We start from the raw sequence: 14957 nt of genomic DNA on the forward strand, positions 1-14957 counted from the left end.
AACACAGTCTAGTGAAAAAAGTGCTCCGTATTTCCTAGTGCAAGTGGTAAAGATTTACACTAACCAGATAGCGTAAAAATATACGCATGTGTATATGTATCCTGTAGAGTCCCCTTCTCCACTCAGATCTGGTCAAATAAATAGCCGGAAAAGGTAGACATCCTACGCCCTCAACTTTAACAGCCCCAAGGGATCTCCTTGTCAACTCCTGTGAAGGGGGAAGGCTTACTCTGATTGGCATCATTCTGATCTGCTGGACCACTCTTTTACCACAAGAGGGCGTAGGATGTCTACCTTTTCCGGCTATTTATTTGACCAGATCTGAGTGGAGAAGGGGACTCTACAGGATACATATACACATGCGTATATTTTTATGCTATCTGGTTAGTGTAAATCTTTACCACTTGCACTGGGAAATACGGAGCACTTTTTTCACTGGACTGTGTTTTATCATCATTTTTTTCAAGCGCTGCATTTTATATATATTTCTTCAGTGTTGTCACATGAAAATATATAGAATAAAAATATTTTCAAAAACGTGAGGGGATGTACTCGCTTCTGTGAGTACCGGACATCGCTGGATCAATGGATGACTTGGGTAAATATTAAGGGAAGTGGGGGAGGACATCAAGATGTAAAATGTCTTATACCTTAATGCAGGGAATGCATTAAAGTGGTTGTAAAGGCTGAAAGTTTTTTACCTTCATGCATTCTATGCATGAAGGTAAAAAACCCGTGTGCTGCAGTTCCCTCAATACTTACCTGAGCCTCATCGCGATCCAGCGATGTGAATGACAGCCTCAGCTGTTCTGGGTCTCTGCCTCCTCATTGGTTGAGACAGCAGCGGGTGCCCCCAGAGCAAGCTGTTTGCTTTGGGGGCACCCGACAGAAAGAAGGAGCCAGGAGAGCCTGCCGGGGACCCAAGAAGAGGAGGATCCAGGCTGCTCTGTGCAAAACCACTGCATACAGTGGGTAAGTATAGACATGTTTTGTTAATTTACAAAAAAAATGAACCTTTTTAGAATCGCTTTAAGGTAAAAAATGTTTTGGCTTTATTACCATTTTAATCTTTCTCTTTTCTCAGTCCCAATGCCCTGGTTTGTGGATGTTGCGCCATAGGCAATTTTTCTAGGGTTTTTTTTTTTTTTTCCTTATGATTCTTACAATCCTATTTCAATAATACGTTAGGCAGGTTTATTTTGCGGATATCACAATCTTGAATCGCCTTTTAGACGTTATTCATAAATTGCTGCTTTTCATGTTTTTCAGTTTTGTTGTCCATGTATGTTAGTTGCATTTCTTTATTTTTAGCCCATACGGAGCGAAAGTTCAATATGCAACAAATCATACAGAAATAACACTGAAGACACTTATTGTAGGAAACATTGGCTTAGTGTCCAATTTGCAAGGTAGCTTACCTTCGAGAAGAGGGGGGAGGGGGGTAGAGTTCATCCTGGGTAGCTACACTGGTCTTTTACAAGGATGGAGAGGTAAAAGAGAAAGGGGGAGGGGTTTAAAAGGCTGGGGTGGACAATACTGCCATGCAAAAGGGGAGCTTGGGGAGGGCAAGGGGTGAGGTAAGGGAAAGAGGAAAAAAATGTTTGGGGGTCCCTGTTGCCATCCTTCGGCTTCAAAACAAAGCGATGCACTACAAAAAGCTAAGGCTAAAGGGATTTAGGATTGCTCAAATAAGGCAGGGTTTCCAGATTTTCAAAGGCTGTGAGCTCAGGAAAGCTGTGGTATAGGACTCCAAACATTCTAGACCAAAAGGAGAGTAATTTCAGGTATGCACACCAAATGTGTAGAACATAGCCCTGCTGGCCACAGTCCCTGAAGGATAAGTCACTGTAGGACAAGACTGCTTTTACTATGCGTTCAGGGACCCAATACCATTTCAAGAGCTCCTTCTATGCCAATCTAGTATGGCTGTGTTGAATGAGCGTTAAGCTATTCTAGACTAGATTCGCTCCCTGTCCACTGGAACAACCAAAGAACTCAAATGGGTTATAAGTTTAGGGGAACCTGGACCAAAAAAAAAAACATTTCGTGTACAGGAATTAAATATTCCTGTAAGTGTGGAAATTCAGTGTTTAATTTGGAGATACACTGTATTGGGACACCCCTCCAAATAATTGGATTCAGGTGTCCCAATCACCTCCATAGCCATTGGTGTATAAAATCAATCGGGTAGGCATGCAAACTGCTTCTACAAACATTTGTGAAAGAATGGGTCGCTCTCAGGAGCTCAGTGAATTCAAGCGTGATACTGTGATAGGTTGCCACCTGTCATGTACCTGATGGGAGACTGAAATGCGAGGTCGGCCTCACTTGTGTCACTAGCCCTGACCCCCACTGGAGTTGGAACAGAGAGAGTCTAGGACCCAGGGGAACAAGAGCGCCAGTAGTTGTTTGCAGCTCTTGCAGATGATGACCTTGGAAGACTGATGATGTTCTGATCCAGGCACAGTACTAACAAGCAGAGCAGGTCTTGTAGATTGCCAGGCGTGCACCAGAGCAAGGCAGGTAGTGAGGGTAAGAGACAGGAGCAGTGTTATAGGAATAGCCAGGGTCATCAACAATCGGGCAGCACGGTACAGAATCGGAAGGAAAGCCAAGGTCAGGAGCAGAGCCGAAGTCAGGAACCAGTATCAATCAGGAGAGCAATTAGTCAGATGAGCAACAAGCCGGGTCAGCAACAAAGGAATCACACAGGAACAAGCAGAACACGGGGGAGCTGAAGACCAGTCAGCACTCAGCACATGCAGAGGCACTTCTTAAATAGTCTGCCTGGCGCCAATCTTCACAGTGTGTGTGCGTGATCGTGCATTTCTGTGCACATGCGCACATTGTGGCAGGCGCAGCACCCTTTGGTGCCTAGTGCGCTGTGGCATTAGAAAAATTATGCAATTGCTGTTTCTTTGTTTGATTACACTGACTTTACACTGTAATTCCTCCAATGCCGCTCTATGGATGCAGTAGGTTTAAAGAGCACACCGAATACTTTAGTTAACTTCTTTAATAACTTCAATCTTCTTCATATAACACTGCTTACAATGGCTTGTTTCATTTATCATACAATGGTTTCATTCGTATTACATTGGGTTGATTCGATAGATTGATAAATTCGTTAGATTCGGTAAATTTGTTCGATTATGATTACTCTACAGTGACTTGATTCGTTTAATTCGATAAGTTCTTAAATTCGGTGGAACTACAAGTAAACACACATACAACAGTTTTTACATACAGATCTACCTGCATTACTAAACAACAGAGGAACACACAAGTGCATTAAATACCTATTTGGCCTTCTCTGTTTCCATAAAGCTTTTCTGATTGGAACTTTGTCTGTTTCCTCTTCTGTCTGGTGAGCATGTGTCTCTAGAAAATCCTAGCAGGGAGTTTTACACAGGCATAAATGTGAAACTGGCTGGGATTGGTTAAGGCTCTGTACAGTGTGAGGCTGTCTGTGATTGGCTCACCTTATACTGACTCTTAAAGGCATATTTTCCTTTTCTGCTTCTGCTAACACAATGAATATATAAATGTCCTATAACAATCAAAGACATAAATCACAGCAATAATTCTGCTTTTGGCTTTAACATATGCACATATATACTGTACTGAGGTTATTGGCAGGTTTGGTATACACATATATGTGAACCATATTAACAACCTAGGACTGGTCTTGGCTGGCCAGCTACACACATCTATTCACCTGCCGTCTCAAGGGAATTCCCTTACACCACCTGTGCAAGAAGTCCATCTGTGAAATTGAGTGAAGCTCGGTGGGCCCAGTGAATTCAAGCTTGGTACTGTGATCCACTTGTGAAATTTCCTTGCTACTAAATTTTCCACAGTCAACTGTTAGTTGCTTCCACTTTGTTATAATACCACTAAGAACAGCAACTCAGCCATGAAGTGGTAGGCATCGTAAAATGACAGAGAGGGGTCAGCGTATGCTGAAGCGCCCAGTGCACAGGAGTCGCCAACTGTCTGCAGAGTCAATGGCTAAAGAACTCCAAACTTCATGTGGCCTTCAAATTATTATTATACAGGATTTATATAACGCCAACAGTTTGCTCAGCGCTTTACAATATAACGGGAGAAAATACAGCAACAATACAGTTAAATACAATAGGGATAGGAGGGCCCTGCTCCTTGGAGCTTACAATCTAGGAGGGAGGGGCTAGTGGTACAAAAGGTAGTAACTGTAGGGGATGGATTGGTTGGAAGAGTAGAAGATTCCATTATTAGCTGAGGAGAGAACACATTATTAGCACAACAGTGCATAGAGAGCTTCATGGAATGGGTTTCAATAGCCGAGCAGCTGCATCCAAGCCTTACATCGCCAAGTGCAAAGCGTCGGATGCAGTGGTGTAAACCACGCTGCCACTGGACCACTGGCAATCCGATGGACGTGTCTGGGTTTGGCGGTTGCCAGGAGAACGGTACTTGCCTGACTGCATTGTGCCAAGTTTGGTGGGGGGGTTTATGGTGTGGGGTTGTTTTTAGGGGTTGGGCTTGGCTCCCCTTAGTTCCAGTGAAGGAAACTCTTAAGCCGTCGGCATACCAAGAGATTTTGGACAATTTCGTGCTCCCAGCATTGTGGAAACAGTTTATGGATAGCCCTTTCCTGTTCCAACATGACTGTGCAATAGTACACAAAGCAAGGTCCATAAAGACATGGATGAGCGAGTTTGGGGTGGAGGAACTTGACTGGTCCTGACCTCAACCCAATAGAACACCTTTGGGATGAATTAGAGCGGAGACTGCGATCCAGACCTTCTCGTCCGACATCAGTGCCTGACCTCACAAATTCACTTCTGGAACAATGGTCAAACATTCCCATAGACACACTCCTAAACCTTGTGGACAGCCTTTCCAGAAGAGTTGAAGCTGTTCTAGCTGCAAGGGGTGTGCCAACTCAATATTGAACCCTATGGACTAAGACTGGGATGCCATTAAAATTCATGTGTGTGTAAAGGCAAGCGTCCCAATACTTTTGGCAATATAGTGTATTTTGTTTGGGGTGCCTACCACTTTTATATAGGTGTATTGATTTAACCCACCATCTCCTTTCCTAGTTTAGTTTTCAGGGTTACTACCCTTTTATTTTTTCCAGCTTAGGGCTTCTTTGTCACTTTCTGTTTTTGAATTTACTACTTATTTATTACTGTCCGATTATGAGATTGCTTATCTAGCTGGTTACATACTGATAATTACGAACTTTCTCTTCCTTGGAGACAGGTTTTGGGGGATCTACAGACTTTGGCTGTAGTGTGGTTAGTCTTCTTTTTTTTTTTTTTTTTTCTTTCTTGACATACCTTGTCTATTATCGTTTCCTTTCCTGAAATCAAGGGAACTTCTAGGCTTAGGCCTTAACTTTAGCACACATTCATTGTTGGACCAAGTTTGCTTTTCCTATTCAGGCAGTTTTGTTGTTCTACCTGATGGATGATTAATTGTCTTCCATATTACTATTGGAGACCAATTTTGTTCACAAAGCAGTTTTCCCCTTCTGGCAATAACTTGTCCAGGTTTGAAGCACCAGGTTAATACTGGGTTTTCTCCTTTGTGGTAATGGCAAATTTCCATATTTGGTTGGCTCTGTTTTTTGTCTAGTTTTAATTCAGGTGTTTATCCTGTCAGATATTCCTTCATAGCTTGATTTCCTTGTCTGTGGGATAGCTCATGACTGTTGCCCATCTCTTCATTCGGATTGCTTTTGGATGTCCCACAAGTTTAATGTCATAATGCGTTTCAAGAACTCCACCCTCTTGGTCAAATGCACAGAAGGGATGGAAGACATTGGCTAAATAGATAGCCAGCTGGGCAAGAGATGGGAGAGGAGGAGTTACTGGGCCGTGGCATCCCTGGCTTACAAACTGACAAGCAAGCAGACATCAGCACAATATTAAATAAAATTAACATTATTTTTAAAAAATGGATACAAATCGAAGATGAGATGTATCAGAGTAATATAAAAATTATGTGCAAAAAGTAAATATTGTAAACTAAAATCATACATTGTTCAAAAATACATATATGTATTTGTGTGTACGTACGTACATAAAACTAGTACATTTACATAAATGCGTTTATACTCTAAGCATGCATGGTGCACTTGCTAAAAACAAGAATAACCATTCAAGAGGTAATACTAAATACTATTAGGGGTAAGGATATAGTAACACAAGGAGATATTCCCAAACCATGAAAAAATATCCTGCAACAAGAACCTAATCAAAAACAAACATTTGGCAAACAGGCAGGGTTTTAATACAGAAGCGATCTCCTATGTCTCTCCTGCATTAAAGATCCATTACCTGTCTGTATGCTGTGTACACTAAGTTGCGTATGTGCAGTTCTGTGTACAAATTTTGGCAATGGCAAGATCAATGAACTCCTGCACATGTGCTGGAATGAGATGAGAGCAGCTGTCGGGTAGCTCCAGGACACTATCTCTGAAGGTCAATATAGTTCTGCTTTAAGTATCCATGTACACTGGTAAGGCCCCATCTACAGTTGATGCTTATTTATGGAATAGTATACTGTTACTCATTACAGCACCCTAGTTAATATAGAATTTGCAGTTCAGTCAGCCAAAGAGACTTGTATTTTGAGGTGTTCGTGTTCAATGGAGTGATCCATTGCTGACGATCATCCTCATTTGTATTCCTATAAATCCAAATTGGGCCCTAAACTCTTGTGCACATTGTACTTTATGCTAAACAAATGCTCCAGCAGTGGCAAAAAGGTAATGTAAAAAGATTTAGTTGATGTATTGTGTTTCTTGTATGTTTGTTTATTAATTGCGGTATAAGGATCTTTTTTTTTTTTTTTTCATATGTTTTTTTTTAACAGAATATGGCTCATTGGTTGGAAGCTTTAACAGCTTGTGTGCGTGATGTCTGTTCTGCAGAGGAGCCAGTAGCTTTGGAAAATGTCCATTCACTTCCTACATCAGTGCTTCAAATTCTTGTTACAACATTCACCCACTGCAAGGTGTGGATCATTTTATGATAACTATTTTTACATTTCATAATGTTTTCATGCTGCAATTTATTTTAATTCCTTTGCAGCATTGTTCTGTGTATAATGTGAGTGATGCACAAGCACATCTTACACTCTGGTTTAGTAAAAATAAAAGTGGATTTTTCCTTTTCTTTTTTATTTGGCAAGTTAACGTAACATCATGATGTGTAATTTGTTGTTCTTAAGGAAAGTGACTCACTATATAGTGGAAGACTCCATCTTGTTTTGGATCTTCTTCAAGCTATTTTCAAGGAAGCGGTATGTCTTCAAAAGCAGCTAATGGAACTTCTAGATAAGGCTACTTTAGGCAGCTCTGCTTCAGAAGTTGCATGCATGGTGTCATGTAAGTACACAGGATTGTTAAGTTTTAATAAATGTCACATCTAAACCAACTCTTCTTTTGTCTGCATAGTTGCCAGATTTTTGTTTTGGAAATCTCTTTGTGACACTTTCAATATGATTTTAATTGCCTGGGTAAATTGGGAATGTAAGTTAATGTTAGGAATACAGTGGTAAATTGGAAAATTTAGCTTTATGTGGGAACATCTTTGCTTGCAACCATTCAGATTTTGTTTGCATACCTTTGCTTGTGTGTTTGCTTTTAATTCAGTAACGCTGATTTTTCATTTGTCATGTTGGTCGTAGGACTCCAGTCAATGCTTTTTTTGTGCAGGATCCTTTTTCCAGCATGAACTGCAGACACGGCAGCCCATTCAAATGAATGGGTTGTTGTGCCAGAGAAAACGTGTCTCGCACCAACACTAAAAAGCTGACTGGTTGCCCAGATTCTTTTATCTGTGGAAAGGAGCTATGATTTTAGGGCCTTTTCACCCTATAGCAGGGAGCTGCAATTTCCTGAATAAGACACAGTTCTTTGCAAGGGCACGCAGGAAAAAATACTTTTCTATGTGCCCCATTCATACTTCCCTGCAGCTGTCACCTGTGGAGCAGAGGTATGTGGAAATCTCCAACAGCGCTGAAGATTTCTGTACCACTCTGCAGGTCTCTTTGTGACTCTGCGTTTTTATGTGTGGTTCCTCAGCTTAATTTTTCTCCGTGGGCAGTGTGCATCTACCCGTAGTGATTCTGGTTTTGTTCATGCTTGTGGTCAAGGGGTGAAAAAAGGGGCAGTTTAGCCACGGTTTTACTGCCTCTCTTAATCTAAAGGGGTAGTCAAAAGGGGTTGTATGCATGCCAAGCAGTGCATTGTGGGTGTGGTAAAAATGATACTTCCCATTACATTTAGCGGGCAGTACTCTCACCAAACGCGACCATAGAAATATGAATAGGGCTGCTCCATAACCACCTTGTAACTGTGTGCTATGTGTTGAAGACGTGATATATATCTCCTCCCAAATTGCCTGTCAAACACCATCTGAAAAGCAATGCACTGCGGATCACTTTTTAGAAGGCAAGTGTAAATGAGCCCTTAGGAAATTTGAAGATTAATTTTTCTACTATCCATGCAGCTGCAATTGTTAAAATTGCATTATTACTGAAACCATTATGTGCGAACCTAGCGTAATACTTTAATGTATAGTCTTGAAACATGTTTACCTTCACAAAAATAAAAATAGGGACTAGAGTTTAAATATAAATGTTTTAAAAGAAGAATTCCAGATATGGATATTTTTTACATAATTACATTTGTCCAGCTTCGAGCAGCTGCATTGTGAACACAGGAGGTCAGCTGCTGGACACTGATGACATTTAGAGAATACTTTACATTTTCTCAATGAGGGCAAAGCATTCTCTTATTGGATGAGGTGGATAGTGTTATGTCACAATGCCACCTCTCCACCTTATCCAGTCAGGGAACGCTTTACGCTTATTGCGAAGATGCTGAATAGTGCCTGTTCTGCGCAACTGACCTCCTGTATTCAGAAGACAGCAGGGCATCCACTTAGCACGGGTCCTGGAAGCTAGTGGAGATCATGGTAGTAGTATGTACACTACAGTGATTTCCAGCTTCTTCAGGGATCCCACAGGTATGGTAGTGTATATGCATTATTACATTGGTTTAAGCTGTATCAATTGCTGCTATGTAAAAAGATCCATATATGGAATTCATTAACTGTCCAAATCTATCAGTATGTATAAAATACATATCATTAAAGAGTTCAGCAATAGATTGCAGAGTATAATTTTGTTCTGCTTCATTTCTTAAGAGATTTTTTACCACTTTTTTTTCTTTTCACACAGTACTACATACATTTTTAGATATTTGCACTATTGTGTCTAAAATGGATCATGCTGTACATGCAAACACATGGAAATTCATCATCAAGTGAGTAAACAAATAAACATTGGTTTATATTTTAAAATAAATGTATAAACTTCTATCCTAGATAAACAAGTTACAAGGTTTTGGGATGTGGCAGGAAAGTGGTGTAAAGTACCTGTCCCAGTTGTATGAAGGTCATACCTTGAAGACCTTCCAGGCTCTCCAGATGGAATTTAATCTTCCAATACAAGTTATTTCAATACTTACTTTTGAGGCATGCCTTAACTACCCAGGCTCACACATATAAACTAGTGGAAAATAAAACCCCAATTTTATAGTTACTCAAGCAAACCAATTGTAAAAAAAAGGGGACCCTGATGGTGGAGATACATACATACATACATACATACATACATACATACATACACCTACCTATATCCCAGCTAGATGGGGATGGGAGGAAGATATAGGCCTGTTAACAAAGGAACTATGGGAGGAAGCCTTGCAATCCTTCCCTATGGTATTGTCACTGACGCAGAGACCCCCAACTTTTTATTCTTCATAGGGTTTATCACACCCCAGTTAAATTACATAGATGGAATCGTAGAGACACAGATCTGTGTCCTAGATGTGACAGAGGTCCAGTGGACTTTATTCATATATCTGGAGGTGCCAGAAACTCCATAGTTATTGGCATGATATTTCTCTTATATCCTCTATTTAACAGGTTAACTTAACAATAGAACCTAAAATGTCATCTTAACATGCTTGATGAGTCTGTTGTGTCCACTGAGCTGGTACCTCCTGTCACCAGGTTGCTTTTATATAGCATGGAAACTGATAGGGCAAAAATGGATGTCTCCTAGCCCTCCTTCAGTAACAAAGTGGGAAAAATGAAGTTAATAATCTAATCTCCAGAGAAAAACTGATATTTCAACATAGAAACTGTATTAGAAAATTTAAAACTATATGAAACCCCTGGTTGGCAACATCCGGTTTGGCTCCATTCCATATGAATGCAGGTAGTCTGCTCTCTATAAATGTGAGTATAAATGTTCTATATTATAACATCTGAAATGTACACATATGCAGATACACACATGAGCTTGACATTATTGGAACAGGTAACGGACTCAGGCCAACTTGTGCTGTTTTATCAGTTTTATTGTCTTACGATATATGTTCATATGGTGTACATTTTTTATTGGAAAGTTGCCTTACTGTGCCTTGGAAAAAATGATCATACCCCTTGAAATTTTCCACATTTTGTCATGTTACACCCAAAAACGTAGAAGCTTTTTATTGGGATTTTATGTGATAGACCAACACAAAGTGGAAGGAAAATGATAAATGGTTTTTAACATTTTTTACAAATAAATATTTGAAAAGTGTGGCATGCATTTGTGTTCATCCCCCTTTACTCTGATACCCCTAACTAAAATCTAGTGGAACCAGTTGCCTTCAGAAGTCACTTAATTAGTAAATGGAGTCCACCTGTGTGTAATTTTAATCTCCGTATAAATACAGCTGTTCTGTGAAGCCCTCAGAGGTTTGTTACAGAACATTGGAGAACAAACAGCATCATGAAGGCCAAGAAACACACCAGGTCAGGGATAAAGTTGTGGAGAAGTTTAAAGCAGGGTTAGGTTATAAAAAAATAAAACAAATATCCAAAGCTTTGAGCATCTCACGGAGCACTGTTCAAACCATTAGCCTAAATTGGAAAGAGTATGGCACAATTGCAAACCTAACAAGACATGGCCGTCCACCTAAACTGACAGGCCGGGCAAGGAGAACATTAATCAGAGAAGCAGCCAAGAGGCCCATGGTAATTCTGGAGAAGCTGCAGAGATCCGCAGCTCAGATGGCAGAATCTGTCCACAGGACAACTATTAGTCGTGCACTCCACAAATGTGGCCTTTATGGAAGAGTGGCGAGAAGAAAGCCATTGTTGAGAGCCATAAAAAGTCCCATTTGCAGTTTGCGAGAAGCCATGTGGGGGACACGGCAAACGTGGAAGAAGGTACTGTGGTCAGATGAGACCAAAATTTTACTTTTTGGCCTAAAAGCAAAATGTTATGTGTGGCAAACTAACCATGAAGGTAAAAAAACCTCCTTTGTGCAGCAGCCCCCCCCCCCCCCCCCCAAATACTCATTTAAGTCCCCTCTCTATCCAGCCATGTGCACAGAAGTCTCTGCAATCTCTATAACTCTGTCTCTGCAACTCCCTCTCCTCATTGGCTGAGACTGTCAATCACAGCCAGTGAGACAATGAGAAGAGAGAGGGAGCGAGGCCAAGCCACAGCTCCGTGTGTGAATGGACACACGGAACAGTGGGTGCCCCCATAGCAAGCTGCTTGATTTGGGGGCATCTGACAGGAGGGAGGGGCCAGGAGCGCCAGCAGAGAACCCAAGAAGAGTATCTTGGCTGGTCTATGCAAAACTACTGCAGAGAGCATGCAAGTATGACGTGTTTGTTGTGTGTGGTGTGTTTTTTTTTTTTTTTTTGGTGTTTTTTTTGTTTATTTTAGCCATTAATATCACTTTTAAAGCAACAGCTTCGGTCAGGAAGACAGATCCCCTATTTGTTCTGTCCTCAGGACCTCTCAAAGGACACACTACTCGCAAGTCCACCATTGCTCAATGTATAAGAAATCTGATTGCTAGAGCTTCCACTGTCGAGGACAAATCTCCTGCGCTTTTATGCACCTATTCTAGCAGATTGTTTTGAGTTCCCGGCACCAGGCCTCTGTAGCCCAGCTTTTTAAGGCCACCACCTGGTCTGCTGTTTACACCTTTTCAACGTTCTACAAGGTGGATGCCTAATCTTCTGTGGATGCAGCTTTTGGCCACAAGGTTCTTGCAGAGGCAGTCTAAAGTTGGGTCTTTTGAGTCTTGTTATACTTATATTGGGGTCTATGAATACTTTACCTATGCCCTGTACTGTACAATTAAGACCAAAGGAATTTTGACTTACCTGTAAACGCCATATCTTGGGAGTACAGTAAAAAACATGGGCCACCATCCCTTCCATTCCTTGGTTACTCTGCTTTGCTTGCTACAAAATTCAGAGTTGGGGAGAGTTATAGGGGAGCTTTGCCACTGTCCAGTTACCTGAAGGTACAAGCCTATAACTTGAGGCCTATGAAGATACAGCATTTACAAGCAAGTAAAATTTTTATTTTAACCCCTTTGCGCCGGCGCCTTCCGCCCCCTTATGGGTTTCAGAAGCCGAGAGGCAAGGCGGGGTTTAAGGTCATGTGACTGCCGTGACACGCCGTTACGGCGGGCACATGATCGGGAAAGATCCCAATCGAAAGAGGAGATCTGGACCTTTCAGTGAGTACCGGATGTGTGCTGGGAGCTCGCAGGGCGCGCGCTCCCAGCACATGTTCTTTTTTAATAGAACGCAAATGTGCGGCCACTCGGCGTCTAGGCCCAAACGCCGGGGGCCGCACATTTGCGTAAGGCCGGCGTGAAGAGGTTAAATTTCAAAACAACTTTTTTCTTCAGTCAAGATTCTTTGTTATCCTGCTGAGCTGGTACTTGATATGCAGCTATTCAGAGCAGTTGATCCTCGCACCTTACAGGCTGTAACCAGACCTGGTTAGTCTGAGGATTGCAGAACTACCCTGTAATGTGACTTTTAGCACTTTGCTCTGCTCTCCAGACACTTAGGGGTTTATTTACTAAAGCTGGAGAGTCCAAAATCAAACTCCCTTCTGCATAGAAACCAATCAGCTTCCAGGTTTCATTGCCAAAGCTTCATTGAACAAGCTGAGGTTAGAAGCTGATTGGATTCTATGCAGAAGGGAGTCTGATTTTGGACTCTCCAGCTTTAGTAAATAAACCCCTTAGTGTTCTGGCTTGTAAGCTGCAGAATGCTTTGCGGGTTCAGGGCTGTGATACAGCTTCTGGGTCTCCTGATCTCTGAAGCATCCGTGTGAAGTGTGGCTATGATTTTGGCAAGGATTGCCTAGAGTGTGACCTTTGCTGTGCTCTGAATGGGCACTCCTCAGTACTTGGTTACTGTGCTTGTTAGCTGCAAACTGCTTTCCGTGGTAAGTCTGCAGCTTGTCTCCTTATGCACATGGCATGTTATCAGTTTTATCCTGTTATCACCTGCATGAGGTAACACACCAGAGAATTGAGTGCTTTTTTGCTCACAGCCATGCCATACACACACACAACACTGCCTATTCCTGTCTTTCAAAGTGAGATATTTTCCTGCTACTTTCATTGTTAGGGGTGCAAAGGATGTGGTTCCGCTGGCCTCTCCAACTCACAATCCTCTAGCAGTTTCTTTTGGCCTGCAGCATTCCTCCCAGAATATCTGACACTGACCACTTGAATCATTGTTGCTTTCTTGAGTCCCCACTCCTCAGAGTCTTCCTTAGCTCCCTAGGACGTGGTTCCCTCCTCTGCTGTATCCAGAGTTGAGTGTTCTTCATCTGTGCAGGATTTCTTGACCAAAATATCTGCCATGATAGTCAGCTCAGAACTCAGGGGCCTCAAACATAAGTTATCTGGCAATATGCAGGGGGCTTTCTTGCTAAAAAAAAAAAAAAAAAAAAATTGGTCTGCGGAATAACAGTATGTAATATGCTCTGTATGCCCTTCAATGGAGAAGGTGTCTTTGAGGCTACCCTTTATCAAAGGAAGTCACTGGCGGTAAAAGTACATTTTTACAAATGAAACCTAAACCCCATCCTGCTATTTCTACTTCTCAAGGCTAGGCAAGTTCCTTTCAAATCTAGGACCCAGTTCAGTTGTAAATCCTGGGCTCCTAAGTCTTCCTTGCAAAGAGGGGAGGCCTCCACATTCCGAAGTGGGGGGAGATCTTTTGTGGACACTTGGATCAATAGAATTTCCAGTGATTGGGTACAGGATGTGGCATCTAAAAGCTACAAGCTAGAGTTTCAATCTTGCCGCCTCCTTGCTTTCTGTTATTACATTTTCCAACTTTCAGCTTGGTAGAATTTCTAGGTCAAGGAGTCATCACCATTTTTCCTCAACCTGAAAGGTTTTGGGTTTTAACCTGTTCACTGTTCCAAAACCCAAAAGGGGGGCATCCGCCCTTTCCTGGATCTCAAGGCACTTGGTGTTTTCATTTGAGTGAAAACATTTCACATGAAATCTATCAGGTCAGTCAGTCTGCCCTCTGGAAATCAAGGGTGCATAATTTCATTGCCCCATCTTTGCAGCATATTAACACGTTCTGCATTTCTCTATGGTTACGCAACACTACCCGTTTGAGGTCTGTCATTAAGTGATTCTGAAGGCATAAATTAAAAAAAGAAACATGTTTTATTTACCTGCTCTCTGCAGTGGTTTTGCACAGAGCAGCCCGGATCCTCCTCCGGCGCTCATGGCCCCTACCCTCCTGTCAGGTGCCCACACAGTAAGCAGCTTGCTATGGGGGCACTTGAGCATGCGCATTCTCCAGCCACTTCTCCGTGTGTCCATTCACACATGGAGCAGCCGCCTCAGCCCTGCCTCCTCTCTTTTCTCATTGGCTCTCTGGCTGTGATTGACAGCCAGATGGTAAAAAAACCTTCCGCCTTTACAACCACTTTAAGTCACTATTCCACTGAGTGTCCACTAAAATCCTAGCTCAGGTACCTGCTTTCTTGCACAAACAATGTATTCCCATTGTGGAGTACCTGGATGATCTCTTGCTAAGAGTACACTTAGC

General features: G+C 41.9%; 1 protein-coding gene across 1 annotated transcript in view; it reads left to right on the top strand.

The window, feature by feature from the left end:
* Positions 1–14957, top strand: part of FIRRM (FIGNL1 interacting regulator of recombination and mitosis) — a gene marked incomplete at its 3' end in the record, with an annotated part of 101330 nt that overhangs the window by 11823 nt on the left and 74550 nt on the right. Inside the window, exons 4-6 of the mRNA XM_089683064.1 lie at positions 6868–7008; positions 7225–7381; positions 9241–9325. Coding sequence (XP_089539190.1) covers positions 6868–7008; positions 7225–7381; positions 9241–9325 — 383 coding nt within the window. The remainder of the gene's footprint in view (positions 1–6867; positions 7009–7224; positions 7382–9240; positions 9326–14957) is intronic.

The sequence above is a fragment of the Staurois parvus genome, unplaced genomic scaffold (assembly GCF_062004578.1).
Source record: "Staurois parvus isolate SC_StPar_1 unplaced genomic scaffold, SC_StPar_1.0 ptg000300l, whole genome shotgun sequence".
Lineage (NCBI taxonomy): Eukaryota > Metazoa > Chordata > Amphibia > Anura > Ranidae > Staurois > Staurois parvus.